The following is a 27977-nucleotide window of genomic DNA, read 5'->3' as shown; positions in this document are numbered from 1 at the left end:
GAGGGTGGGATAGATGCTGGTTGTTAATGAGCTTCAATTTGCATTTCATTGCCTCTCCTGGGAAAGGCTGAATCTCTGATGGGGTGGGGAGGCTGCTGCTTTTCCCCACAGCTCTGGGAAGGAGCACACTGGCCACTGTCCTTTGTGGCTGCAACTCAGCAAAAACTCTGAGAGCCCTCCAAATCCTGGGTGTCCCCACAGAGTTCCAGCTCAGTCTGCCCTCTCTGCCATAGCCTCCAGGTGAGTGGCTTTGGCTCTTTTAGTGCTCTGTCCTGGCTCTTTGCGCTGTATAGTGGGCTTGGTCTTTATTCCCCAAGGGCGCTGCTCACAGCTAAGACTGCTGCTGTTCGTGGGCTCCCAGCCTGCCACCCTCTCCCTCTGTCGCCAATCCTACCAGTGTCCCTGGTTATATGGTCCTGTCCTGCTGTGTTTCTGTTGCTTTTTTTTCCAAGGACTTGTCTTTATTTTAGTGGTAATTCCCGTTTTGTCCTTGGAGATCATCTTCGTAGCTTCCATTCACTCCACCTCCATTTTCACATCCTCTATGCCTATCTTGTGCGCAGCTGGGTCACACAGATCTTTCTGGTGCCCCCCACCCTGCAGTTCCCATGGGTAACTGTATTGCACAGGTCCCCTTTGGGGACCTGGCTCTATGCCTATGTTATGGGCTGCTGGGTCGCACAGGCTTTAGTACCTAACAGGCCCCATGGGTAACTAGATTGCGCAGTCCCTGCTGAGTTGCACAGGCCTCTCTGGTGCTTCAGCACTCTGCATCCCAAGGGTAATTGGATCACACAGTTTCTGCTGGGTTGCAAAGGCCTCTCTGGTGCCCCTGCACCCTGCAGTTTTCATGGGCGGGCAGCTGGATCTCACCAGTCTCTTTGGGACTCAGGCTTCCTACAGCTCTTGTGAACTGCTGGACCACACAGGCCTCTGTGGAGTCCCAGGTTCCGCCACTGGTGGCTGGGGAGTGCTGCTGCGCCATGGGGCTCAACTCCTGCTCAGCTTTTGCTGTAGTTTTTGGGGATGAGTCTCAGCTGCTGGTCTGTGCTTCTGTTGCTTGGGGATGGATGTCTGCTCCCCAGCCTCAGTTGCTGGGGGTATATCTTGACTCTGATCAGGCTGCTACTATGGGTTATGGTGCTGGGCTCAGGGCTGTCTGTGGCTTCAGCGACTGGCACCTTGGGAGTTCCACTACTGTGCACCAGTCTGTGTTGACACAGGGTGTCCACTGGTCTGATGGTGCCAGATGAGCTGGTGGGCTCAGGTTGCTGGGCCCTAGCCACTCCCACAGCCTCCTCCCAGGGAAGACCTGGGATCTTCCAAAATGGTGGGACCTCTCCACAGAGCAGGAAGAAGCACTGCCCTGAAGGGCCGCTCACTGCCGTAGCCGGCTGCTCCCATCCACAGCACAGGAACCTTCTGCTTCGTGTTTCTGCACTGCTCGGGTTTGGTCATCCACCTTCATGTCCACTCACACTCTCACACACTCACTCAATCTCTCACTCACCCTCCCTCCAGTCCTGCCCACCACCATCTTCAGGGCTATATATTTTTTTCAATAGTCCTCTTCTATTTATTCCACAGACAAGGAGCCTGTGAGGCAGGCGCTGGGTGTCGGGCATCGACAGGCAATTAGGTGTGCTCCTGTCCTCTGGAGCTTACGTGCGGGGCCCAGGCTGAAAGCCGTGTGACATCACTCAGATGATAGGCAGGGACCCAGTGCCAGGAGTACAGAGTAGACCGAGCTCCAGGGAGTCCTTCCTGGAGGGAGGGTACCTAAGCTGAGAACTAAAGATAGGGCTTGTCATTTTCCTACCATTCTTAATTGTGAGTCCTGCTTTAGTCCTAAATTCTTCTTTTTTCTATATTCTCTTCCCTGAGATTTAATCCACTGCAACATCTTTCCATCACTTCCTCTAGGTGAACATCTTCACTTCTGTGCTTCCAGGCTAGCACCTGTCTTTACTGCTTGTTCCATATGGCTGGGACCTCTGGAGCATGTGCCCCTGAATGGCCTCCAGGATCTTCAGCTTCACATGTCTAAACTAGTCATCTCTCTATCACCCCCGCACAAGCCCTTTTCTGAAAGGGGAAAAAAAGATTAAAAAACTGATGCTTGCCTTTACTTAGCATTTCAATTAGGACCCTTTCAGGAGAGAAGAACTCACTCTCTGTGGTATATATGTAGCTAATAGCTGGCATAAAATAGTTGCATAATGAATTGTTGTTGAATTCACTGCCTACCTCAAAAAAAAGGAAAAGGAAACATTTTAAGAAAGTATATAGAGCATCTTCATTGAACCCAGTGGGATATATAAAACTGAACAGTAAAGAGTCAGCTCTTGGGCTTTGTGGCATCTCATCAATTCTCTTCATGCAACTGCTTCATTCTCCTTTTCCACAGCCAGACTTCTTCTGCCCTGCCACCCCCTAGCACCTGCTGTTGTCTGCCATCTCCCTGACTGCTCAGCTAGGGCCTCGCAGCTCAACCTGTTCTTGCAGGACCCCAAGTCTAGGGTACCAAGAAGAGTGCCTGGTGGCACCCGCTTTAATTGGGTGTCCACAGCTGGTCAGCTAGCTGTGTGGCCAGAGGGGCCAGAAGACCATCATCCCCTCTGAGGCTACCAGTGGAGAGAAAAGGCATGTGGTTTATATTTCGGCATACTGCACTCTATCTTTGACTTGGTCTTCTTCCTTATACCAATGCCTCTGTCTTGTTTCTAGTTAGCGAATAAATCAGTCCCGACTTCTCAGTAATAGTGACATCCCCTACATCCATTCCCCATTCCTGCCTTTTACCTGGACCACTGCAGCAGCCTTCAGGCCAGTAGTTCTGTAAGAACTACATTTAGGTCCTCCATAAGTATCTACTGCCTTCACTTTTCTCTCTTTGCTTTCGACCTCTTTCCCCTTAATATTGGTCCTACACATATCTGTCTCTCTAAAATGGCCTGCTGAATTTGTTCCACATTTAGTCTCAGCATTTTTAGCCTTGTGGGATCCAGCTTCTCCCTGCCTTTTCAGCAGGCATTTTCTACCATTTCCCAAAGTTGTACTGTGGGCTTCACTTATACTAGTTGTTAAACTTGCTGGTAGACATTTCTCATAAGCTCTACCTCAGCTAGACTCTCTTGGAATATACATTAAATGCTCTTTCATCACTCCCATTCTTCAAAAGCAGTTTCCTGCCACCAGCACTGTGACATACTCCCTGATTTTTATCACAGAGAGGGATACCATTCATATGGAATGAAACATAATTTGTGCTTCAGAATACTCTCTAATTGTCTAGGTGCATGGCTCCCCCTGGAGTTGTGCAGTGTGGAGTTCTGCCTCTGAACTTCTTAAGCATCATGGCACACAACTGTGTTTCCTCATGGTCAAGTGTATCAGTGTCTCAGTTCCTCGTGAGATTTTCAATCCTTCGATAGATCAGAATTTGTCTTATTTGTATTCAGCATAATGCCTTGCCTGAAAGAGGTATTTTATAAATATTTGTTGAGTAGTTGAATGGATACTAATGTTTAGATGAAATTTAAAAATATATGAATATGTTAAAGAAATTTTAAAATATTTCTACTACCCAAATAAAATATTTATCTTTATTAACACATTATTATTGTTATTTTATTGTTGATAGTATTATAACTGTCTCCCATTTACTCCCTAGATGCCTCCCTCCACCCACCCCTGGCCCCACCCTAGGCCTTCCCCATACTATTGTCTGTGTACATAGGTTATGCATATATGCATATATATTCTTCGGTTAATCTTGTCCTGCCCCTCCCTGCCTGAGATCTGTTATCCTTTTCCATGCACCCATACCTCTGGCCCTATATTGTTCATTAGAGTCATATATAAGAGAGATCATGTGATATATGTCTTTCTCTAACTGCTTATTTTGCTTAGCATAATGGTTTCCAGGTCCATTCATGTCATCTCAAAGGGTAAGAGCTCCTTCGTTTTTACACCTGCAAAGTATTTTATTGTATAATATATTACAGATTTCCTTGTTGTTCTCTTTCTACTTCTTTTAGTTGTACAATTAGATTGTTTATTTGAGCTTTTTCTTGTTTCTTGAGGTAGGCCTGTAATGCTATGAACTTCCCTCTCAGGACTGCTTTCACTCTGTCCCATAGATTTTAGATTATTGTGTATTCATTTTCATTTTTTCCAGAAAGATTTTTATTTATTCCTTGATTTAATTGGCAATCCATTCATTGTTTAATAACAAGCTATTCAATCTCTATGTGTTTTGAGTTTTTTTTTTTTATTGTAGCTGATTTCTAGTTTCATGCCATTGTGATTCAAGAATATTCTAGATCTGATTGCAATCTTCTTGAACTTGTTAAGACTTATTTGTGTCCTAACAGGTGGTCTATCTTTGAGAATTATCCATGTGCACTTGAGAAGAATGTGTCCTCTGCTGCTTTGGAATGAAATGTTCAGTAAATATCAACTACATCCATCTGACCTAGTGTATCATTTAAAGCCACTATTTTCTTGTTGATTTTTTTGTCTGGAAGATCTATCTAGTGATTCCAGTGGGGTGTTCAAGTCCCCTCTATGACTGTATCGCAATAGATTTCTCCCTTAAAGTCTTCCAAGAGGTTTTGTATACATTTAGTTGCTCTTATATTGGTTGTATATATGTTTACCAGGGTTATATCCTCTTGTTTGAATGATCCCTTTAGTACTATGCAGTGACCTTCCTCGTGTTCTGTTATGGTCTTTGTCTTGTAGTTTACTTTGTCAGTTATGAATACTGCTACCCTAGCTTTTTCTTTTGCATTTCTATTTGCATGGAATATTTTCTCCCATCTCTTCATTTTCATTCTGTATGACTCTTTTGTTCCGAGGTGTATTTCTTGTATACAGTATATATATATGGGTCATGTTTTTTTTTTTTAATCCATTCAGCTACCCTATGTCTTTTGATTGGAGCACTTAGTTCATTTACATTTAAGGCTATTATTCATAGGTACTTATTTATTGCCACTTTTTCTTAATATCTATGTTTTTCTCTCTCTCAATGTCTTCTTCTACTTAAAGTACTCCCTGTAACATTCCTTAAAATACTGGTTTGGTGGTAATATACTCCTTTAGCCTTCTTTTATCTGGGAAGCTCTTTATTTCATTTTAAATTTTAAATAAAATCCTTGCTGGATATAGTAGTCTTGGGTTCAGGTCCTTGTTTTTCATTTCTTTGAATAGTTCATGACAATACCTTCTAGCCTTAAGTGATTCTGTTTAGAAATCAGCCAATCTTCTTATGTACTCTTTTGTAGCTAACTTTCTGTCTCTCTCTCTTGCTGCTTTTAAAATTCTTTCTTTGTATTTAACATTTGTTACTTTAATTATGATATGTCTTGGAGTGGGTTTCTCTGGGTTTTTCTTGATTGGAACGCTCTGTGTTTCCTGAACTTGTGTGACATTTTCCTTCATCAAGTTAGGATAGTTTTCTGTCATTATTTCTTTAAACAGATTCTCTGTTCCTTGCTCACCAATTTCTTCTTCTGGTACCTCTATAATGTGGATGTTGTTTTCTTTTATATTGTCCCAAAGTTTCCTTAAACTGTCCTCCTGATTTTTAATTCTTTTTCTTTTGCTTCTCTAGTTGGGTTCTTTTTTCTACCTTGTCTTCCATATCACTGATTTGACCTTCTGCCTCATTCAATCTACGTTTAATTCCTTCCAGTGTATTCTTGATGTCAGATATGTTATTCTTCATTTTTAACTGGATTTTGTTCATGGTTCCTATTGTTTTATTCTGTTTTAGTTACCACTAAATTCCTTGTACAGTTGGCCCTCATTTATTGCGGTTAATCAGTTCCAGACTCTACTGCAATAAATGAATTTCCACAAAGTAGAATTCTTTATTTATAAATTGAATATTTTCACAGAGCATATGAAACCTGTTTATGACCTTCTAAATCCATTTTTTAACATTATTAGAACCTTCTCCTTGATGGTGAGCATCTTCCTCTGGTGCTTAGTTTCATCATCAGAAGGCTTAGAAGAAGCAGCACGTTTAGGAGCCATTGTGGCACTTAGATAAAAGTTCTCAGAAATTGCAAATACTTAGAAAAGCAAAGATGCTTCTGATGCGTAGCCATGTAGAAGTATGTATGAGAGAAATGAACTTGCATGAGGCTGAGCCAATCAGTGGCCAGGATGGCAAGAGGATAGGATAGCCAATCAGTCAATGCAATGATCTGATTGGCTTGGTTTCACCACACCCGATTTTTTGGGGAAAAAAAGTTATTGCCCACACATAAGGAGAGGTCGAGCAGTTGCACCTGGCTTTGAAGGATTTGCGGGGGTGCTCGAATACATAGGCCTACAGTCCATATGTACAGTAATTTTAATTTTAATTGTAATACAGGGGTGTATAACTGACTCAGACAACAGAGCGCACGCTGTATCATGTCCACTATCTTGATCAACTCTTTAATGAATATATTTGAAAAAACCACGATAAAGTGAAGCCATGAAAGTCAAAGTGCAAAGTTGCGAGGAACGAATGTACTTCTCACTAAGTTCCTTCAGCATCCTTACAACCATTTCTTTGAACTCTATGTCTAACAAATTGCTTGTCTCCATTTTGGTGAGCTCCTTTTATGGAGTTTCCTTCTTTTCTTTCATTTGGGGGTTGTTTCTTTGTCTCTACCTTTTTGCTGTCCCTTCGCATCTGTTTCTATATATTAGATCAAATTGCTATGCCTCCCAGTCTTCATGGGTGGCCTTATGTAGTAAGTGTTGTGTGGAATCCATTGGAGAAGTCTCTTTGATCTCCTGAGCTGGATGCTCTAAGAACGTTGCTTGTGTGGGTTACTTGAACTCTTCTGTTGTACTTGGATCTTGATTGTTGTCCTGTTCTGGGTGGGATCTCCTGTCAAGCTGACTGACTTTGAAGCTCACCCTGACCATGTTGTGCCAGCTATTTTGCTGGTGCTGAAAGAACAAAACAAAACACAAGAACAACAAGTCATACAAAAGACCCCTACAACCCCAACAAAAGCAACCACTAAAGAAAAGGGTATTAGGAAAGAGAAAAGAGAACAAGAATAAGAAAAGAAAAAATATAAGAAGGGAAAAAGGGAAGAAAAAGGAATATGAAAGGCAGAGGGCAAAGAAATAAAATAACAAAAAATAGGGGAAGGAAAATTGTATAAGAGAAAAAAAGAGAAAAATTATGAAAAGGGAAAAAGAAGAGAAAGAAGAAAGACAAAAATAAGAAAAGGATAAAAGAAGAGAAAGCAAGAGAAAGAGAAAGAAAAACAGAGTAAGAGAAAAATTAGAGATATGAAAGAAAAGAAAGAAACTAAAATAATAGCAAGTCAATGAAGAAGAAAATAATGCGAAAACAAAACAAAACCGAAGTGGTGTTCATCTCAGCAGAGTTTAGTGCCTCCTGGGATCCTGCCTTTCTGTTGACTGAGGCTGACTATTTTGCCTGCCAATTCTAGGCCACCCAGGAGCTACTTTGGTACTAGCCACTCTCAGAAGCTGTCCATGTTTGGCTTTCAGCAACCTGTTATAAGCTTCAAGCAATCCACAGTTTGTGTCTGTCTCCACAGAACTTGGCTGCACGTGGGAGAAGGCCAGTTTGTTAGCATCACGGGATGGGTCAGCACAGTTTCCCATGTTCCCCAGGCTCTGCAGGCCAGCTGTCAGTCTTAGTCATGGAAAGGGTTGTTTTTGAAAGTGCTTTTGGTGGAATTTGGAGTATAAGACTTCTGGGACTCCCATGAGAGGAAGGGGCCATTCAGATTTCAAGGAAAGTAGTGGGTGTGTTTCCCTGTCTGGAGCTACTCCTCTGAGAGTGACTCAGAATATTTCCCTCTCCTTGGCTGGACAGAGATCCTAGTATGCACTCCAGTGGGATCTACTGGAAACCGGAAATTTCTATCAGCTGTCCTGCGAGGAGAAAGCACCAGTCAGGTTCCCAGGACCTTGGGGTGGATGGCACCACCCCCAAGCCAGTCACCGATGCCCCCTGAGACTGTTTAAACCTGTAGACTTGGCCTCCTTGCCGTCTCCTCTGCAGTGATGGAGTTTGCAAGGTAGGGCAAGCAGGTTTCCTGAGGGTTGAGTAAGCTGTATCCCCTAGGGTGGGGTATTTGACTTTTCTTGACCTGTGTCTTCTGAGAGAGGCCTGTACCTCTTAGAAAAAACGGCCACTTTGGTTTGGGGGATGTATGACTGATTACAGGTCTCCTAGCCACCACTTTTCCACATCTTCCCTCAATGCTTCCCACCTCAGCCTCTCCTCAGGCAACTCCAGTCTGCACTGTCCTTGGGTGAATAGCTGCAAACAAAAATCCTGTGTTTTGAGCTATAAAAAAAATGTGGCTTTATCTCTGACCAGCTCCAGTCTCCTTGGCAGCCAGAAGCCCTACTGCTTTTCACGGCTGGATGTTACATGGGCCATTATTCTCAGCTCTGGTGCTCCGGACTGGGGACCCCAGCCTGGGGTCTGGACCTCTTTCCTCTCAGGGAAAACCTTTCCTGGAGCCGAGATTCCTCCCCACTCCCAGCCTGCTGCCTGTGGAAGCTGGACCAGCCCCTCTCCTGACTGTGCCCTTCCTACCAGGTGGTTTCTGCCCTTCCTTGTTCTAAGTCTCCTCCTCAGCTGGACCTCAGTTGGTAACCTATGGGCTACACTATTATCTAAACAACCATATTTATTCCTATGTTTATTCAAGTCAATACAGTTTTATAGTAGTAATATACTCATATTAATGTAATTACATTAATAATATGATTATATAATAGTATTTCATATTCAATTTTTCAAGTTGTTATGACTTTCAATTTTCAATGATGGTATTTCTTGAGTTAACAGAGTGATTTACAAAATCAGTTCCCTATTATTTGGCATTTAAGTAGCTTTCAGTATTTTAAATAGCTCCCTGGTGATCAAAGCCTTCCTCTTTCTTTTTTATAAAAATAAAATGCACTTATTGATTTAAGAGGGAGAGATTCATCTGTTGTTCCACTTATTTACACATTCATTGGTTGCTCTGACTGGAGATCAACCCCACAACCTTGGCATATCGGAATGATGCTCTAACCAACTGAGTTACCTGGCCAGGGCCCAAAGCCTTCTTTTTTCATTATTTTTTCTTTTTAATGCCATTGTTAGGATAATTCCCCAGACTGGTATTAGGGATAGAAAAGTATGAACATAATTGTATTAGTTTCCTAGGGCTGCTGTGACAAAATACCATGAACTAGTATCTCAAAATAATAGAAACTTATCATCTCTCATTTGTGGGGGCCAGAAGTCAGAAATGAAGTTGTGGAAAGTGTTGGGTTCTTCTGGAGGCTCTGAGGGAGAATCTACTCCATGCCTCTCTCCCAGCTTCTGGTAGTTGCTGGTAATCCTTGATGTTCCTTGGCTTGTATACACATCACCCCATTCTCTGCCTCCATCTTCACATGTTGTTCTTGCTATATATCTGTGTCTGCGTACCAATGTCCCTCTTTTAATGACCAGTCATTGGATTTAGGGCTAACTCTAATCCAGCATGACCTCATCTTGACTACATCTGCAAAGACCCTATTTCCAAATAAGGCCACATTCATAGTTTATGGGTGGATATTATTGGGGGGGGGGGCATACTATTCTACTTAGTACAGTGTTTCTGTCATCTGTATTCTTTCCCTCACTGTGAATCTGAGATTATTTTTCCCTCTATCATTTTTTGAAATATTGTATTATGGGAATTTTCAAGCATATGTAAAAGTAGGCAGATTGCTCTTATGAACTCCCACATACTCAGTGTGCCTCACTTAATGATAGTGAACATAAGAACAACACAAAAATAGCTCTTTATGTGGTAGGCATTTAGGTTGCCATGAGCAGAGCCAGGACAATGGGCCAGGTACTACCAAAGGTCGCTAGGGCAGAAAGTCCTGGGTACCTAGCAAAGGACGAACTGGAAAAACAAGGACCTACCCCCGAGGGTGACCTTTTCTTTCCTAACATGTTTCTGGCCATGTGGTTTAGACCCCCTGACCTTTCATATCATTGGTCATGTGGTTTGGACGCCCCCCTACCTTTTCTACCCTGGCATGTTGCTACTCACGTGATAGACCCCCTTGGAGAGGAAACAAACAGGGGGCTGGGAAATAGCCTTTAAGCATTAAGCTCCCAGGACAGTGAGGTTCTGACCCACATTAAATACATCTAGGCCTTAGTTGTATTTCAGCCCCAGGCCCAGAGAAGCAGTAAAACCAGACAAATGACACCACATCTGACCTCAGGACCAGTTGCATTGACTAATCACCCCCTGCCCTGGCACCGACTAATCAGTCAGACCATGGCCCTGAAAAGGATGCACCTGGAAAAGTGATACATATTCTGTTGAGATCCTCCTCTAAAATTCCTGCCCTTACAAGCCCTTAGAACTGACAATTCAGAACTTCTCCCTCCCAAGTACACCAGTCCCTCCCCCTCCCCCTCCCCTCCCCCTCCCCTCCCCCTCCCCCTCCCCCTCCCCTCCCCCTCCCCCTCCCCCTCCCCCTCCCCTCTTCCCTTCCCCCTCCCCTTTCCCTCTTTTTTCCCCATGTCTGTTTTCCTTGCCTCTTTCTTCCCCTAAACTTTTAGGGCCCTTCTTTTTTTTTGGTATGTGCCCCTAGCAGGAACCAAACCCAGGACTCTCTGGTCCACAGGCTGATGCTCCAACCGCTGAGCCAAACCAGCTGGGGCGCAAGGGCCCTTCTTTTTGCCTCTGTAACCTGTTTCCTGAGCCAATTTCTTCTATGGCTCACTTCTTCTATCTCTGTGATTTTCTAAATAAATTTTCTCTTATAATTTGAGTCTTGGTTCTGAATTCTTTCTTAGCCAAAACTCCAGTACTGAGGTTGCTGAATAAAGGGCTAGTCTGACCTCACTAGTCTAACACACCTCTGCCAACACTCTCATTTTTTTAAATTCTTGAAGCAGAATTTAAAAATTATTTTTAGAGTAACCTCTTAGCTCTTTTTATTTCTAATTTCTATATAGTTGTGTGTTGCAGATTGTGTACTTTTTCTTGTTGGTGAAACCCCCTTTTCTTTCTTTCTCTAGGTTGTGCTGTGTTACAGGTCAGGCCAGTGGTTAAAACACCTACTTACTCTGATGTGGCGGACGAGGCCTGCAAGTGCGACTTGGATGAGTTTGTTATTGTAGGTAAGACTTAGATACTTCTTAGATATGCCTAGGTAACTCCCTCGCCACGCATATTGCTGTGTCACAAGCAATATCACATTATAGTGGCATTTAGAGAAACTTCTCCAAAAATCAGATTGTGTTCCTGATATAACAAAAAAAAATGTTCTTTTTGTGTAAAATGTCTTGACAGTGAATCTCTCATCTCACTTGTAGAATGGATTGCAAAATCAGATACTCATTATGGTCTCTCAATTATATTTTGGTGAAATTTCAAATGAGTATACTTTGAAATCCTATTTTGGTTATTAGTTATAGTCTCATAATAGAAACCCAAAAGAACCTGAAATATGGACATGCTGAATAATTGTTTTTTTCTGAAATGTAGGGAGCCCTTTTTGTGTTCTTATAAAATTGATGATGATTAAATGAAACAGACTAAAAAATCTTACTACTCTTTCATTTATTTTTCCACAGAACTTGGAGAGTTAAGCAATACCACAGAAACCTGTGGATGTCCCTCTAAGAGGTATCTCTCTCTCACATCTACCTGCACATAGTCCCCTGGGCCATCGCCTCTGAGGCACTCTGAACTCCAGGCCTCTGTGAACATCTTGGGCCAAGTTCAGCCAGTTGCAATGACAGGGATTACTACGTAGAAACAAAACAATCACCACTCAAATTTCTGCAGTGTTTTTAGAGTGTTTAAAATACTTTTGAATACATTCTTATTTAATCCTCATGAATAGATTATGTGGGGTTTTTTTTTTTTTTTAAACCCATTTTATAGATGTAGAAACCAAGGTTCAGACAGGGTGTGCTTCCGGGCACCATGCAATTAAATAACAGAGGTAGTATTTGAATTCAGGTCTTCTCACTCTAAATCCAGTGTTCTTTTCACTCTAACTCTCAGTCTTGGTAGCCTTCATAAATAAAGCTGCTCTGTTGAGCATAGAGGAATTATGTTGAATAAGATAACCCTTGGTACCATGGTTGATGCAGGGTCTCTTATATGATGCTTTCTCTGAGTTTTTGGAGAGGGAAGGACAGTTGAAAATCTGAAGAAGACCCTTATACTCCTCATGAATATAGTTAATTTTTACATCTCTTACATTTCAGTGTTGTTTATGAGCCAAAGTTCAATTCTGCTGAGCTACTAGCCAAAGAATTGTACCAAGTATTCCGAAAGTGCTGGATGTTGTCAGAATCTAATTATCAGCAGGCAGTTTCTCTGAATGCAGCTGGCTCTATAGTAAGTATCAAAGTAAGTTGACTTAGAACTGAATGTTCCTAAATTTGCATTTTGCCTGCAGTTCACTTCAGACATGTGTGTGTTTCCTTTATGGTCACTGGGTGTAGGGGAGGAATTGAAAAGAAAGATGATTCTAAAATTTATCGAGTATTATCATGCACAAGGGACTCTACTCAGCAATTCATGTGTTAATCCTCATGTGTCCTATTAGGGAGATGCTATCGTTATTCTTATTTTAAGGTGTTAGTTCCAGACCCCCAGCAGGGCTGCTCAATAGTAGAGCAGGAGTCATGCCTCATGCTGCCTAAAAAGTCCAGGCTGGTTCCCTGTAGAACACTTTGCCCTCTGACACCATGCAGCTCGTGGGGGACAGAGAACTTTGTGGCAAAGGCTAAAATAGAAGTAGTCCCCCTTTTACCAATACATTTAAAATAAATAAATAAATAAATAAATAAATAAATAAATAAACAAACAAACAAACTAAGATTAGGCAAAAACAAACAAAAAAAAACCCACACAAAAATAACCTCTGGAAATGCAAAGGAGGCAAAGGCCACCTGGAGCAAAGTGTCATGGAGGTGTGTAGTGAGTATGTTTTGAGCAGAGTGGTTTGGTATGATTGGATGGCATATGCTTGTGTGTCTGTGGGTGTGCTGGTGGTGAGAGACGGGGAGGGTGGTGTTGATCTTCCTGGGAAATAAGACTTGAATGCTAGTGGCCCAATTATGGAGGACGTAAAATGCTAATTTGAGTTTAGCTATTAAATGATAGTATGAAAGCGTAATGGTTCACAGGAGAGCCAAGCAGGAGAAAGGTCTTAATAGAGCTGTTTCTGGGGAAGTCTGACAGCCACAGGAGGTTGTGATTGGCGGCATCTGTCAGCCTATTGACTAAAAGGGAAACTGCTTCTACTGTCCATAAAAGCATTGCAGGTTGCACACACATGACCTACTTGCAGTAATTTGAAGTCTGGTAACAAATGAAATAACTGCAAAAACTAAAAAACAAAGAAATATGATCTCAACTGGCTGCTATTTTAAGTAATTTTTCTGCAGATGGCTTTAGATGCTTGCCACGTCATTTGGTTAAATTAGAAGCAGTTCTAATTTTTCATGGTAAATTTTAATGTTGGAAACACATTTGAGTGCTCTTTTAATTTTAGTTCCTGAAATAGGCTTGTTTCAGTTCTTCCTAAATTCCTTCCTGTGTTATGCAGGTTATAAATGAAGACCGTGTCCAAAAAGACTTTGAATCCAGTGTGGATTTAGGACAGGAAATTAAATTTAAGTCAAGGATCAGAGGGACAGAAGACTGGGCACCCCCTAGATTTCAAGTCATACTTAATGTTCATCCACCACTTAAGTAAGTCTGGGTTGCTGTTTGGGCTTCCAGTTCAGTTAAAACAAATTGTGATGGATCTGTTACCCATGTTGGGGTTCTTGGTTTTCCCAATATAAAAATTCTGAAGAAACCCAAAAGAAATTTTCAGACATGTCAACGTAAGAAACATCCAAACCTATAGAGAATTTTTGTGGGTTTATTTGAGCCAAGTTGTCAACAGTTGCAGGAAAGCAAAACCTCAACAGATTGAGATAATGCTCCAGAAAATGTCAGTTTTGCACCTTACTTTATACATTACACAAAAGAGAAAACACAAGTGGGTTACATGAAAGCCATTGGTGATAGATTAGGGAGGTGGGAGAAAGCAAAGCAGTGGTGGGTGGGTGGGTGGGTGAGGAGGAACCTCTGGGATTGGATATAAAGTAAAAGAATAGACACATCTTTTACATAGGTAGGTACAGGATAATTAACAGTCAACAATTGACATGATTACAATAACAATGAGCGGATTTATGGTCTCTGCCCTGGTATATTGGTTGTGCCCTGAGTGGTCTGGAAAAAGGGGAGTTACACTGACGTTCCAAAAGACAATAGACAGGCTCAGTAGAGGCAAAGATTGACTTTTGTCAGGGAAGAGTCTAACCTAGGACATGACTATCTGCCATAAGCTGCTTTTAGTTAAAAAGTTTTAATTTCAGACCATCCTTTGTGGTTACTTTAGGTCTCTGAGTTTTCAAGGCCACCACACAGGCCTCCCCTGAGCTTGTCGGGTTAGCATGTGGCCCCTTTTCATCCACAGACAGATTTTATTATGCTTATGCTGGAGCACAATGGTGGCAGCACATAGGGAAGGAAGGTCTTCTGAACTGGCTCTTGAGACTGGCTCTGCTTGGCTCCTTTTATAAGCTGGAGACAAAGCAGGCTTGTGCAAAAAGGCGGGCTTTTTGGAAAAGATGGGGTTCTTAAAAAAGGTGGGCTTTTTTGAAAAAGGCAAGCTTGGGGAATTTTCTGTTTCAGGTTGGGGTGATTTCACTTTCCAGTTGAGTTGCCTGGTAACTGTTCCCACCTGTGTTATGGGGACAAGATGCCAGACTGCTCATTACCACCACCCTAGGAAGGTCATAGAGCAGTTAACCCTTCATCAGCTGTGACTGTGGGTCAGTAGTTTGAACACCTGCAAGAAAGCAGGCAGTTACATTGGAGATAAAATCAGCTACCTCTTTGTTTTGGAGTAGGCAGTGGATAGGTGGTGACATTCTTGCAGTTAGCTTATTTGGTGTTACTCTGGCCATGTGGTCTTAACTTGGCTTCCTAGTCACCTGGTATTTTTTTTTTTTTATCCTCACCTGAGGATATTTTTCCATTTTTTGTTCAGGTAGAGTGGGAGGGAGCGAGAGGAACAGAGAGAGAGAGAGAAACATTGATGTGAAAGGGACACATCGAGTGGCTGCCACCCGCACGACCAACCAGGGCCGGGGACAAACTGCAACCGAGGTACGCGCCCTTAGCGGGAACCGAACCCGGGTCTCTCAGGACCGCAGGCCGACGCTCTAACCGCTGAACCAAACCGGCCAGGGCTCACCTGGTATTTTTTTACTCCTGGGCCCAAGTCCCTAAACTGTCTCAGTTTCCACCTGATTCTGTGGAAGTAGGAGAGGGAAAAAAAATAATAATACACTGAGAGACAGAGAAAAATTTGTTTTAGGAAAAGATAAGCTGGGCATATTTTTCTGAGTTACCTTTCCTGGCACCCTGTTTATCAGGGGCTTTTGAGGGGCTCTGTATGTTTTGACAAGTTGAGAATTTATCTGTGAATGTCCTTAAATGTGAACATTACATAGCAACTGAAATAGGCTTAAAGGGGATTTTTTTAAGTCGCTAATATTGAACCTAAATATCATATACAATAATTTAAAAAAACTAGATCTTTCTATTTTCCAGTGCAATGTAAAATAAAAATCAGTATTTTGTTAAGGAAATTTAATCTTGAGGAGAGCTCCTGCAGCTAAGAAAAGGCACATAGGTAGGGTTCTGCATATGTTTGCCATGACCATTTTGCTGACCCTAAACTATAATAAAGTTTTATAACTTATTCTGTATTTCCAAATCACATGTGAAGTCATGGCACCAAAAACTTAGTAGAAAACACTTCACTAGATGGTCTTTCACCAGAAATGTTGTATAGTTTTGTCTTACATTATCTCTTATTTATCTAAATTTCTTTGGACCTGTTTGTGAACTTCCCAAGTACATCACTTCTTGGTGTCTGGTCTGCCTGAAACTTTCTCCGCACTTTGCCTGCCTCTGGTTCTCCCTGGAGAGAGGTCCTGTGCATGTTCATTGTGAAGTCTCTAGAGATGCCGGTGGAAGTGTTATTTGTCACACTAACTTCTGCTTTGGTGGTAGCAGGGGCTATTGAATAATTCTATTTCTTTCACAAATAAAAAATGACAAAATTAAGGTCCCAAGCCAATAAAAGTATCATGATGTCAGTGTCTTTTCCAATCAGTGGAAAATGCTCCATTGGCCTTTCCTGAAATGTAACTGTTATTGTTTTCTATCTTCAGGAGGGATCTTGTGGTAGCAGCCCAGAATTTTTTCTGTGCTGGCTGTGGAACTCCAATAGAACCTAGTAAGTATGGAAATGGACTGACTGCTCATTATGTGATGACGGCAGAAAATAACAAAATTGGGCAGTACATTGATTGTGTGAGAGATGCCTTTGATGAGAAGTTAGTATGAGAACTTCATAATATTGCCCTCTCTTTCATGAAGAGGCCATTGTGACCTACAGGGTTATGTGACTGACCTCTGGACTCATCTCTTAGTTTCCTCCCATCTGGCGCTCATCTCCAGCTACATGGCCTCCCTACTTGGTCCTTGAAGGTGGCAGGCTCACTCCTGACTTCGAATACCAGGCATCCCAAGGCTGGTTTCCTTACTTCCTTCACATCTTCACTCAAAAGCCATGAAGTCTTCCCTGGCTGCCCCACTGAAAACGTTCACCTTGCCATAAACATACATGTGTATGTATTATATTACTCTTCCTTCTTATTTTTTATTCTAGCACTTATCCTCCTGAAATACCTTTAGATTTTACTGTTTTTTTCTTATTATTATCTTACTCCCTCACTAAATTCTAGGTTCCATGAGGACAGACATGTTGTCTATGTTATTTGTTACTTTAACCCCTGCTCCTACAAGGTGCCTGGCACACAGTTGGTCCTCAAAAGATAAATTTGTTGAATGATTGAACAGCTTACCAAGGAGCTGGCCAAACTCTTCTGAGAGGGTTTGAAGGGATCATTCCCGGGCCAGCCAAGGCCTAGAAAATCAAGCTTCCCTCAGTTAGAAATACAAGTTTCCCACTTGAGATTGGGAATCACTTGTTCTTCTGTGAGGGTGTCCATAGGTCTGACCTCCATGAAGACTGGGAAGAGGAACTTTCTGGGAAAGAGTTCCCTTGACTTTTGATAGGCCATCTTGAAAGGAAAGAGACTTTGAGACTCTCTTAAGAAATAAAAATAGAAAGCAGAAATCTATCTGAACTTCCTTCTACCATGTTGAATGATAATTCCTGCCTTGCATCACAGTTGTAACTAATTATATTTAAATAGCTCATCTTCCTAGTCTAGTGAACCATGTATATTTCATTAACCACTGTATTCTGGTGCCTTAGTAAATATTGAATGCATGAGTCAGAAACTATGAACACATGACTACAATTCCACCAACTTTTTAAGTACTTCCCTAAATTTTTTCAAATATGGAGATATATGCCTACACTGTTGGTACAGTCACGATCCTCCCATTATGGAGCCAACTTACAGGAAGACATAGTCATCAGCCAAGTAAATAACAAGAATGATACATGCAACAAAAGAGAAAGTCAAGAGTGTTATGTAATTTACAGCAAGGGAAATTAATCTGGGCTTGGGAATGGGTGGAGTGAGAAGTTTTGTGAGGAAGTGATCATCCCCAGAAGAGCATGTGTGTATATGGGGGAAGGGGGAGGAGAGTCACTATATGCAATGCACGTGAGGCTATTGCAGAGATTCTGTGTCACCTGAGAATAGGAATGAAAGGAGAAAACATAGCCACGCACAGACTGTAGAGGTATTATCAACCGTGTAAACAATTTTGGACTTTTCCTGTGAAATTCTTGTAGTTCTTATGTTACCTGGGAGCCCCCTGAGTCGGAGGGGTGGGCTCTCCCTTCCTAGGTGCTTGTCAGCTCAGGAGAAAGAATTCAGACAGGTGGTAGACAACAGTGTTGAAGCAAAGCAAGTGAGTGTATTAAGGAGGCAAAGCAAGTGAATTCACTAAGAAAGCAAAGCAAGTGAATTGATTAAGAATATACTTGGCAAAAAACACAAGTGGACAACTCAGCTAGTCTGACTGCCCTGTCCAGTCAGGGTTCAAGATGTTTTATACCCTTCCCCTATAGGTTTTAAAGCTCCCCTGTGGATATCTTGGGTAGCCCGCTAGATTTCAAAGTCCCCTTCTATGACTTTACTCAGAATGTTTGCACATACATCTGGCCATCTTGTTTGGAAGACCTAAGACGGCTGACCTCTTTGTGTAATAGGTGAAATAAATTTCCCCCTTTTCCCTCTTCCCCTCCTCCTGCCTTAGCACCTATCTTTCCTGCCTAACATCCCTTAAGTGATACCATCCCAGTGCTTTTGAGGTTTTGTTGTTTGTCTCTCAGACTTTATCTGACCTTTGTTTAGCTGGCAATATGGCATTAATTAGGTCTCTGTTCTCTATCTCCCAGGCCAGGGCAATTTAAGCTATGTATTCTCTGGTTGGGGAGGAGAGGTATAAACCATTTGCTCTCAAGTGTCCTTGGTTGGGGAAGATATGGTCTTGTGATTCACTAGCTGGCTAAAAGCTGCCCAAACTGTTTGGTTTTGTTTAATTTTCTTGTCTCAGTTTCCCCATTCCACTTCCCCAGGAATTTTCCTAGCTTCTTATCTTGCCACATTTAGGATTCTTTTTTTAACTTTTTATTTTGAGATAATTTTAGAGTCACAGAAGAGTTGCAAAAATAATACAGACATCTCATTTACCCTTCACCGTACTTCCCCTAATATTAACATAATAATTGTAGTGTAATTATTAAGTGTGAGGAATAAGAACTGTTACAATCCTGCTAAATAACTTACAGGCTTTATTCAGATTTCATTAATGACCTTTGTCTGTTCTAGGGTCTGACCCAGAATTCCACATTTGGGTTTAGTTGTCATGTCTCCTCAGACTCCTCTATTCTTATACACACAGAGACATTTGAAAATTGAGCAGCAGACAACATGCATGTTACCCTTTAATACTTAAGCATGTCCTAGCAATAAATATTATTGACAGATATCACACTAAAGAAAGTAACAGTTCTCTAATATTGTCTAATACTAGTCCATATTCATGTTGTCCTTAATATGTCATTTATAGGTCATTTTTCTATCCAGGTCTCAATCAAGTTGCTCTCCCATCAGCACCCTCTACGCCTCAGCAGCTCTGGATTCTCTAAATTTGTGGCAGTCTGAGGCAAAACCAAGTATTTCAGTCTTTTAACATGCATGTCTTTGATCATTACTGAGATGGAATGTTCTTCATATCTTTACTGATCATACGCATTTCTTCATTCCATGTATTGCTTGTTCTCATCCATTGTGCATTTATACATATTTTTCTCACTGATTTATCCAGGAATTCTTTTGAATACTACTTTTAACAGTGTAAATATAGTGCTTTAGAATTTATAAAGTACTTTTCATATGTGTGATATCCTGTAATCCAGTTTTGAGTTTCTTTCTGTGGCCTCAGAGCAGCCTGGATAGATTCACTTAGCCTCCTGCCAGTGAGAACCTGAGTCTGGACTCCCACCAGATGTCCGGAGCCCAAGTCTCATGCTCTCTTGGCTGCACCACAGTTTACATGGCCCATCTTCCAAAGCCAGGAGTATTTGGGAGGGTTCTATTTTTCCAGCATCTGTTCTGCAAAAGCAAAGCTCGTGAATGACCATGATTTAAGGCCTCCAGTTCCTGCCACAGCTTGAGTATGGCTTTCATAGCACGTCAACAGCAGTCTGAGCCTTGACCCTTGGATGGAATTGGAGGTGGGGCCACCAAGCGTAGGTTTTCAGCTCGTTGGTGCTCATCTTCTGTGTGCTCCGCAGAGTTCGTGAAGCGGCTCCGGTACTGTGACTACTTGGGCAAATATTTCTGCGACTGCTGCCACTCCTATGCGGAGTCCTGCATCCCAGCGCGGATCCTGACGAGGTGGGACTTCAGGAAGTACTGCGTCAGCAATTTTTCCAAATGGCTGCTGGACAGTATATGGCACCAGCCCATTTTCAATTTGCTGAACATCAGCCACAGCCGGTGTGCAAAGGCCAAGGAGCTGGACAAAGTGAGGGTGAGCAGTTGCCTTTTGGGGGAAGCTAGTCCAGCGGCTGAAAGGGTCCTGCTGCTTCAAATGGACATCACACCTGTCATAGGGGATCCGACTCAGGAGACCCTCGAAGGGGCAGGCTTACTGTTGTCCAGTGGATAGAGTATATGCCTCAGGACCCCTGGCCTGCACTGGCTCTTGCCAAGGCATCATGTCAGATTTCATATTTATGCATAGTTTTGCATTTATGCATATTTTATTTGATTTTATTTCTTTTACTGTTAAAAGTATTATATAGCTGCCCCCCCCCCCCCGTTTTCCTGATTGACCCCCTCCTCCCCACTCCCACCCCCTTCTTGCTTTCCCCAATCTAATGTCTATGTCCATTGATTGGGCATATATGCTTATATGCATATAAGTTCTTTGGTTTTTCTCTTCCCACCCCTCCATCCCTATTCCTTCTGAGGTTTGTTAATCTGTTCCCTGCTTCCATGATTCTGGATCTATTTTGGTTGACAGCTTATTTTGTTCATGATGTTCCATAAATGAGATCATGTGGTACTTGTCTTTCTCTGACTGGCTTATTTCAATAAGCATTATATTTTCCAGATCCCTCCATGTCCTCTCAAAGGGTAAAAGATCTTTCTTTCTTATAGCTACATAGTATCCATTGTGTAAATGTATCACAGCATTTTTATGCACTCATCTACTGATGGACATTTGGATTGTTTCCAGATCTCAGCTATTGTAAATAGCACTGTTATGAACATAGGGCTGCATATATTCCTGATCGGTGTTTCAGAAATTTTAGGATATATTCAAAAAAGTCAGATCACTGGGTCAAAATGGTAGTTCTATTTTTAGTTTTTGAGGAAACACCACATTGTTTTCCATAGTGGCTGCACCGGTCTGCATTTCACCAGCAGTGTACTAGAGTCCCTTTTTTCCACATCCTCCCCAGTACTTGTTGATAGCTGCCCTTTTGGCAGGTGTGAGGTGATATTTCATAGTCATTTTAATTTGCATCTCTCTGATGATTAGCAATGTTGAGTGTTTTTTCATATGTCTCCTGGCTATTTGTATGTCCTGTTTGGAGAAGTGTCTATTCAGGTCCTCTGCCTTTTTTTAAACGGATTTGTTTGTCTTCCTTTTGTTGAGTTGTATGAGTACTCTATATATTGTGTTTATTAACCCCTTATCTGATGTATCATTGGCAAATATGTTCTCCAAAAGAGTGGGTTCCCTTTTCATTTTGATGCTGGTTTCTTTTGCTGTGTAGAAGCTTTTTAGTTTGATATACTCCCACTTATTAATTTTTTTCTTTGTTTCTCATGCCCTAGGCAATGCATCAGTGAAAATTACATTATGTATGATGTCTGAGATTTTTCTGCCTACATTTTCTTCTAGGATTTTTATGGTTTCAAGGGGTACACTTAAGTCTTTTATCCATTTTGAGTTTATTATTGTGTTTGGTGTAAGTTGGTGGTCTAGTTTCATTTTTTTATATGTAGCCATTCAATTTTCCCAGCGCCATTTACTGAAGAGACCGTCTTTTCACCATTCTATGCTCTTGCCTCCTTTTCCCAATATTAATTGTGCATACTGTCTTGGGTGGCTATCTGGGTTCTCTGTTCTGTTTCATTGATCTAAATGCTTGTTCTTGAGCCAGTACCAGGATGTTTTGATTACTATGGCTTCGTAGTATAATCTGATATCTGGTATTGTGATCCCTCCTGCTTTGTGCTTCTTTTTCAAGATTGCTGTAGCTATTCAGGGTCTTTTTTTTTTTTTTTTTTTTGGCTCCATATAAACTTTTGGATTATTTGTTCTAGATCTGTTAAATATGCCATTGGTACTTTAATAGGGATTGCATTGAATCTGTAGATTGCTTTGAATAGTATGGACATTTTAATGATGTTGATTCTTCTAATCCATGAGCATAGTATATGTTACCACTTTTTTTATATCTTCCTCTATTTTTTGTTCAATGTCCTGTAGTTTTCTGAGAACAGGTCTTTTACCTCCTGGTTAAGTTTATTCTGAGGTATTTTACTTTTTCTGTTGCAATGGTAAATGAGATTCTTTTTTGGGTTTCCCTCTCTGAGTGTTCATTATTGGTGTATAAGAATGCCATCAATTTATGGATATTAATTTTCTATCCTGCTACTTTGCCAAATTATTAAATCCAGTAGATTTTTGATGGAGTCTTTAGGGTCTTCTATGTACAATATCATGTCACCTGCAAATAATGACAGTTTCACTTCCTCCTTTTCAATTTGGATCCCTTTTATTTTTTCTTCTTGTCTAATTGCTGTGGCTAAGACTTCCAGTACTATGTTAAATAAGAGTGGTGAAAGTCGGCATCCCTGTCTTGTTCCTGTTTTGGGGCAAATGATTTTAGTTTTTGCCCATTGAGTATGATGTTGGCTGTAGGTTTTTCATATATGGCCTTTATTATGTTGAGATATGATCCCTCTATTCCCACTTTGCAGAGCATTTTTAACAGAAATAGGTGCTGGATTTTGTCAAATGCGTTTTGAGTATCTATTGATATAATCATATGGTTTCCATCTTTCATTTTGTTTATGTGATGTATCACATTTATTGATTTGTAAATATTGTACCAGTCTTGCATCCCTGGATCCCTGGGATGAATTCCACTTGGTCATGGTGAATAATTTTTTAATATATTGCTGAATACTATTTGCTAATATTTTAAGGATTTTGACATCTATGTTCATCAGGAATTTGGCCTGTAGTTTTCTTCCTTTGTAGTATCTTTTTTTTTTTTTTTTGTAATACAGAATTATACACCTAAAACCTATATATTTTATTAACCAACGTCACCCCAATAAAAAATTTAAAAATAATAAAATGATTTACATACATTTCAAAGGGACAGAGAAAAATTAAAATAAAAAGTACAGCGTAGGGTAAAAATAATACATTTGGTTGTGCACAGTGTTACATAATCATAAAAACGTAAACATTCTTAATCACAGTAGGTAATGTAAACACTGGATTATGATAAATATGCTGGGAAAAAGGAACCAAGAAGAAAATAAGTAATGGTTGGGAAGCAGAATAGCACAGTTTATATTATGAATTAAAGAACTGCCTAAAATTGGCAAATCAAGTAAATGCAATATATGAATGTTATTTGGAGATATGGTTATAAATAATACCAACAAAAAATCAGCTGAAAAGGTTGAAAGAGCTTGCTCTGGAGTCAGGAAGTGGAAAGAGGTCAAAGTAGTGTTGTCTTTCATCTAGAAAGAAGATTATAGATCTGTTTGGCTCTTTAAACTATGTGTATGTGTAACTTTGATTCGGAAAGAACAGAAAAGCAAAAACAAAATCTAGCACAATATCTAGCTCATAAATATTCAATGTTAATTGTTTCATTATAATGATAAGACAGATGACAGTTTTTTATATTACTATTACATTCATGCCAGGGATAACAATGCTTCCTCTATTATAAATGCTACTTGATCCATTAAAACACATTATTTACTATACTTGGAATATTTGGGCATGCTTAATAAAATTAAAAATTATAACACATTCCAAATTTTTGTTACTAAGCTAATTATCTAATTTTATACAATTTACATGCAACTTTTAATTTTATTAATGGAAACAATAAAATTATTTCACTTCTTGATATTAAACAATAATAAGACCAACTCCCCAAGACATGCACTGGAACTACATAATAGATTCCATCATCAATATGATGGTCTTGGCACTTTATATGTTATGTTCCCACTTTAAATTAAGTCTTATTTACTAAAATGAAGACCGGCAAAGACAATGCACAGGCAGTTCATTGGAGACAGAATACAAACAGCCAAAAACAGCACTGACATATCAACCTTATCTGTAATGAAAGAATTAGAAATTTAAAAATAAGGTATCATTTTTCACTTATATTGGCAAAGATTAAATTTTTTAAAACGTATCTAGAGTTGGCCAGGCAGTGTGCAGGTGTGGGGGTGAAAGGGTGTCACACATATAAAACTAACTATTGGAAGTGTCAGTTGCACTGCCTTTTTGGAGAGCAATTTGGCAATTCTTATCAAAGTTCTAAAAAAGTTTAATCCCTTTGAAAGTTTAACCCATCATTTCACTTCCAGAAACTTTCTCTACGACGAAATTAAGCATATACCTCAAAATGTGGTTAACTAGGATATTCACTGCACCACTGCTTACAATAAAGTCGCAATCAATCAAAACGTCCAACAGAGAGGAAAACGAGTCAGTTGTAGCACAGGTCCCTTAAGGCAGGCAAGGGGCTTCCCCTCGGTGCCATTCTCCCAACCCTGCCGGCCTCAGCTTCCTCCTTGCCATGAGGCTGCTTTCCAGTCTAATGACAGGCTTTCTCGGTGCTTGATCTGAGTCCAGGGAAACTGAGGGGAAATATTCTAGGGACTCGTGAGAAATGTACTCCTCACTGACAAAACTGAGATGTGAGAGGAGAAGCAGCCTTTCCTGACTTTCAGATGCAGTCTTATGAAGACGTGAAGCTGGAAGTTAGAGCAGCAGCTGTCATGACCATGAGACAGGCCTAAGGCAAAACAAACTGTGCTTGTTTTGAGTCTAAAACCAAACAAGTGTCTTTATTGACACCTTCTCATCTGTGTTGTATGACATAATAAATGTCCTTCATTATTGAAGTCAATTGTATTTGGACACTGTTACCTCTGGTCAAAAGCATCCTAACTGATATTAGCCGCTCAATAGTATACTTTAGAGCCAGTACAAGGTTTGCCATAGTGGTATTTATGAAGAGTAGATGTACAGTTAAGAGAAAAAAATTATAAATCAGTATTGTTCCCATTTTTTTAATTAAAAAACAAGTATATTAATATAGATTGATTTGCCAAGAAAGGTTTTAGAAAGTTATCTCTGATATAGTTATGTCTGAAAGACAGGAATTTAAATGTTTCCTTATTGCGTATTTGTATTTTCTGCTTTTCCTACAATAAGCATGCACAGGCATGCCTCAGATATCCGGGGTTCAGTTTGACGACCGTAATAAAGCAAGTCCTAATATTTTTGCTGGTGGATGGTCTTGCCTCCCATCTGTAAAAAACGCAACACTTGTGAAGCACAGTCAAGTGAGGCACAATAAAGCAAAGTGCAATGAAACAAGATATGCTCATATCACCTAAGATTCTGACACCCTTTTCTATTTCTGCAGTCCATTCATGAGATTCTGGGGAGGAAGAAAAGATAAACATGTATTCTACTAAGCTATCTTGAATGGGAGTATGCTTTTTTAATAGGAATTTTTTTTTCAAACTGTTTTGTGAAATAAAATTTGATAGTATTAGGCATTTATTTTTTAGTGAATACAGAATATTACAGTTTCCACTTCCCTTTGTTACTTATTTTATCATGATTGTATCATTTTGTATCAGAATTTCTTCTGTGAAGCAAAAACAGTCCCAAAATGAAGGATCTTCAGGGGTCATAGAAGGAGCAGATGATGTTAAATCATTATAGGTAAGAATAGTAAACTGCCTCTGGGAGGTTTAGAATCATCTTGAGACAAAGCCTGGAAAACTGGTTTTCATTACATCAATTCCAATTTATAGCTCCGGTTCAGCAGCAAGTACAGCATAGTCCCCTTGGTGAGGAATGTTCAAGTTGAAATTGGGGTAAGGATTCAATGAGTCTTTTGCAAGAACTGGTTTTCCTTTTGCAGTTCTTTGCAAACAAATATTATTCCAAGGGATATTCAATTTCTTTGCAATTAATTTCCTTATCATCAGACAACCAGCCATGGCTGCCTTAACCACCCGGGCAAAGAGGAACTGGCCAGTGCACTCCTTCTCCTCAGGCTGGCTCGATAGTACTGCCAGCAGCCATTCGGCCTGCTGGGCAGGCAGCCTAGTGCTGCAGGAAAGGACCAGCGCATGCTCCCCATTGCTGGCACCAAGCAGAACTGCCTGGTGGAGAACCATACACTCAAAAGGAACCTCGCCATCTCCTTGGGCCTGATGGCATGGACGCTAATGTGGCCCCACCTCTTTGTAGTATCTTCATCTGGTTTTGGAATTAGGTTCATGCTGGGCTCGTAAAAAGAGCTGGGAAGTTGTCCACTTCTTGAAGTTTTGCAGTAGTTTGAGGAGAATGGGTGTTAGTTCTTCTTTGAATGTTCAGTAAAACTGCCCTATGAAGCCATTTGGACCCAGGCTTTTGTTTACTGGGAGTTTATTGATTACATCCTCAATTTCCTTAGTTTTTATTGGACCATTCTGATTTTCTGACTCTTTCCTGTTGAATTTTGGAAGCTTGTTTGATTCTAGGAATTTATCCATTTTGTCTAGGTTGACCAATTTTTTGGTGTGTAACTGTTCATAGTATTTTCTAACAATCCTTTATATTTCTGCAGTGCCCGTTGTTACTTCTCCTCTTTTGTATCTGATTTTGGCCATTGTGGTCCTGTCTCTTTGTTTGTTGGTGAGTCTGGCTAAAAGTTCATCAGTCTTGTTTATCTTTTCAAAGAACCAGCTCTTTGTTTCATTGATCTTTCTAATTGTTTCTTAAGTCTCTATGTCGTCTATTTCCACTCTGACCTTTACTCTTTCTTTCCTTCTACTTGCTCTGGGTTTCTTTCTTTCTTTCTTTCTTTCTTTCTTTCTTTCTTTCTTTCTTTCTTTCTTTCTTTCTTTCTTTCTTCTTTCATTTTTTTCTTTATTGATTTTAGAGTGAGGAAGTGTGAGAGAGAGAGATAGAAACATCATTGAGAGAGAACATCAATTGGCTGCCTACTGCATGCCCCCCAATGGGGATCGGGCCCACAACTTGGGCATGCGTCCTGACCAGGAATCGAATTGGTGACCTCTTGGTGCATGGATTGATACTCAACCACTGAGCCACACCATCTAGACTGGGTTTTTCTTTTTGTTTACCTTCTAGTTCTTTAAGTTATAGGGTTAGATAGTCTATTATAATTTTTTCTTATTTCTTGATGTAGGCCTGTAATGCTATAAATTTCCCTCTCAGGACTGTTTTCGCTGTGTCCTGTAGATTTTGTGTGGTTGTGTGTTCATTTTCACTGATTTCCAAGAAGTTTTTTATTTCTTCCTTGATCTTCTTGGTAACCCATTCATTGTTTAATAACATGTTATTCAGCCTCCATGTGTTTGAATGTTTTTGAGTGTTTTTATTGTAATTAATTTCTAGTTTCATGCCATTGTAATCTGAAAAGAAGCTTGATATAATTACAGTCTTCTTGCACTTGTAGAGACTTAGTTTGTGTCCTATATTTGAGAATGTCCCGTGTGCACTAGAGAAGAATGTAGATTCTGCAAATAGATTCTCTAACCCTTGCTTATTTTCTTTTCTGGTATTCCCATGATATGGATGTTGTTATATTTTATATTGTTTCACAGCTGTCTTAAACTGTTCTCCTGTTTTTTAATTGTTCTAGCTTTTTGGTTCTCTGATTGATTAATTATTTTTCTGCTCTGTCTTCTAGTTTGCTGATTTGATCCTCAGCTTCTTCTACTCTGATAGTTATTTCTTCCAGTGTGTTCTTTATTTCTGCTATGTCATTCTTCATTTCCACTTGGTGGATTTTCATTTCTAATTCGTTGATTTTCATTGTTTCTATATCTTTACTCCTGCTGTGGAACTCTTTACTCATAGTGTTGAGCTTCCTCAGAATCATTACTCTGAACTCTACATGTGATAACTTACTTAACTCCATTTCATTTAGCCCTTCTTCTGTAGAATTATCTGGTTTTTCATTTGGGATTTGTTTCTTTGTATCACTATTTTGGCTGTCTCAGCAGGATTTGGAGCCTGCCAAATTTT

General features: G+C 40.4%; 1 protein-coding gene across 5 annotated transcripts in view; it reads left to right on the top strand.

The window, feature by feature from the left end:
- Positions 1–27977, top strand: part of RUBCNL (rubicon like autophagy enhancer) — a 65034-nt gene that overhangs the window by 25159 nt on the left and 11898 nt on the right. For all 5 annotated transcript variants that reach the window (XM_036250522.1, XM_036250519.1, XM_036250520.1 and 2 more), the window contains 6 exons: positions 11081–11182; positions 11639–11690; positions 12281–12413; positions 13630–13775; positions 16322–16386; positions 19933–20171. In XM_036250522.1, coding sequence (XP_036106415.1) covers positions 11081–11182; positions 11639–11690; positions 12281–12413; positions 13630–13775; positions 16322–16386; positions 19933–20171 — 737 coding nt within the window. The remainder of the gene's footprint in view (positions 1–11080; positions 11183–11638; positions 11691–12280; positions 12414–13629; positions 13776–16321; positions 16387–19932; positions 20172–27977) is intronic.

Source organism: Molossus molossus, unplaced genomic scaffold (genome assembly GCF_014108415.1).
Source record: "Molossus molossus isolate mMolMol1 unplaced genomic scaffold, mMolMol1.p scaffold_m16_p_9, whole genome shotgun sequence".
Lineage (NCBI taxonomy): Eukaryota > Metazoa > Chordata > Mammalia > Chiroptera > Molossidae > Molossus > Molossus molossus.
The sequence above is the reverse complement of the archived record's forward strand: the minus strand, read 5'-3'. Positions and strand labels throughout refer to the sequence as shown.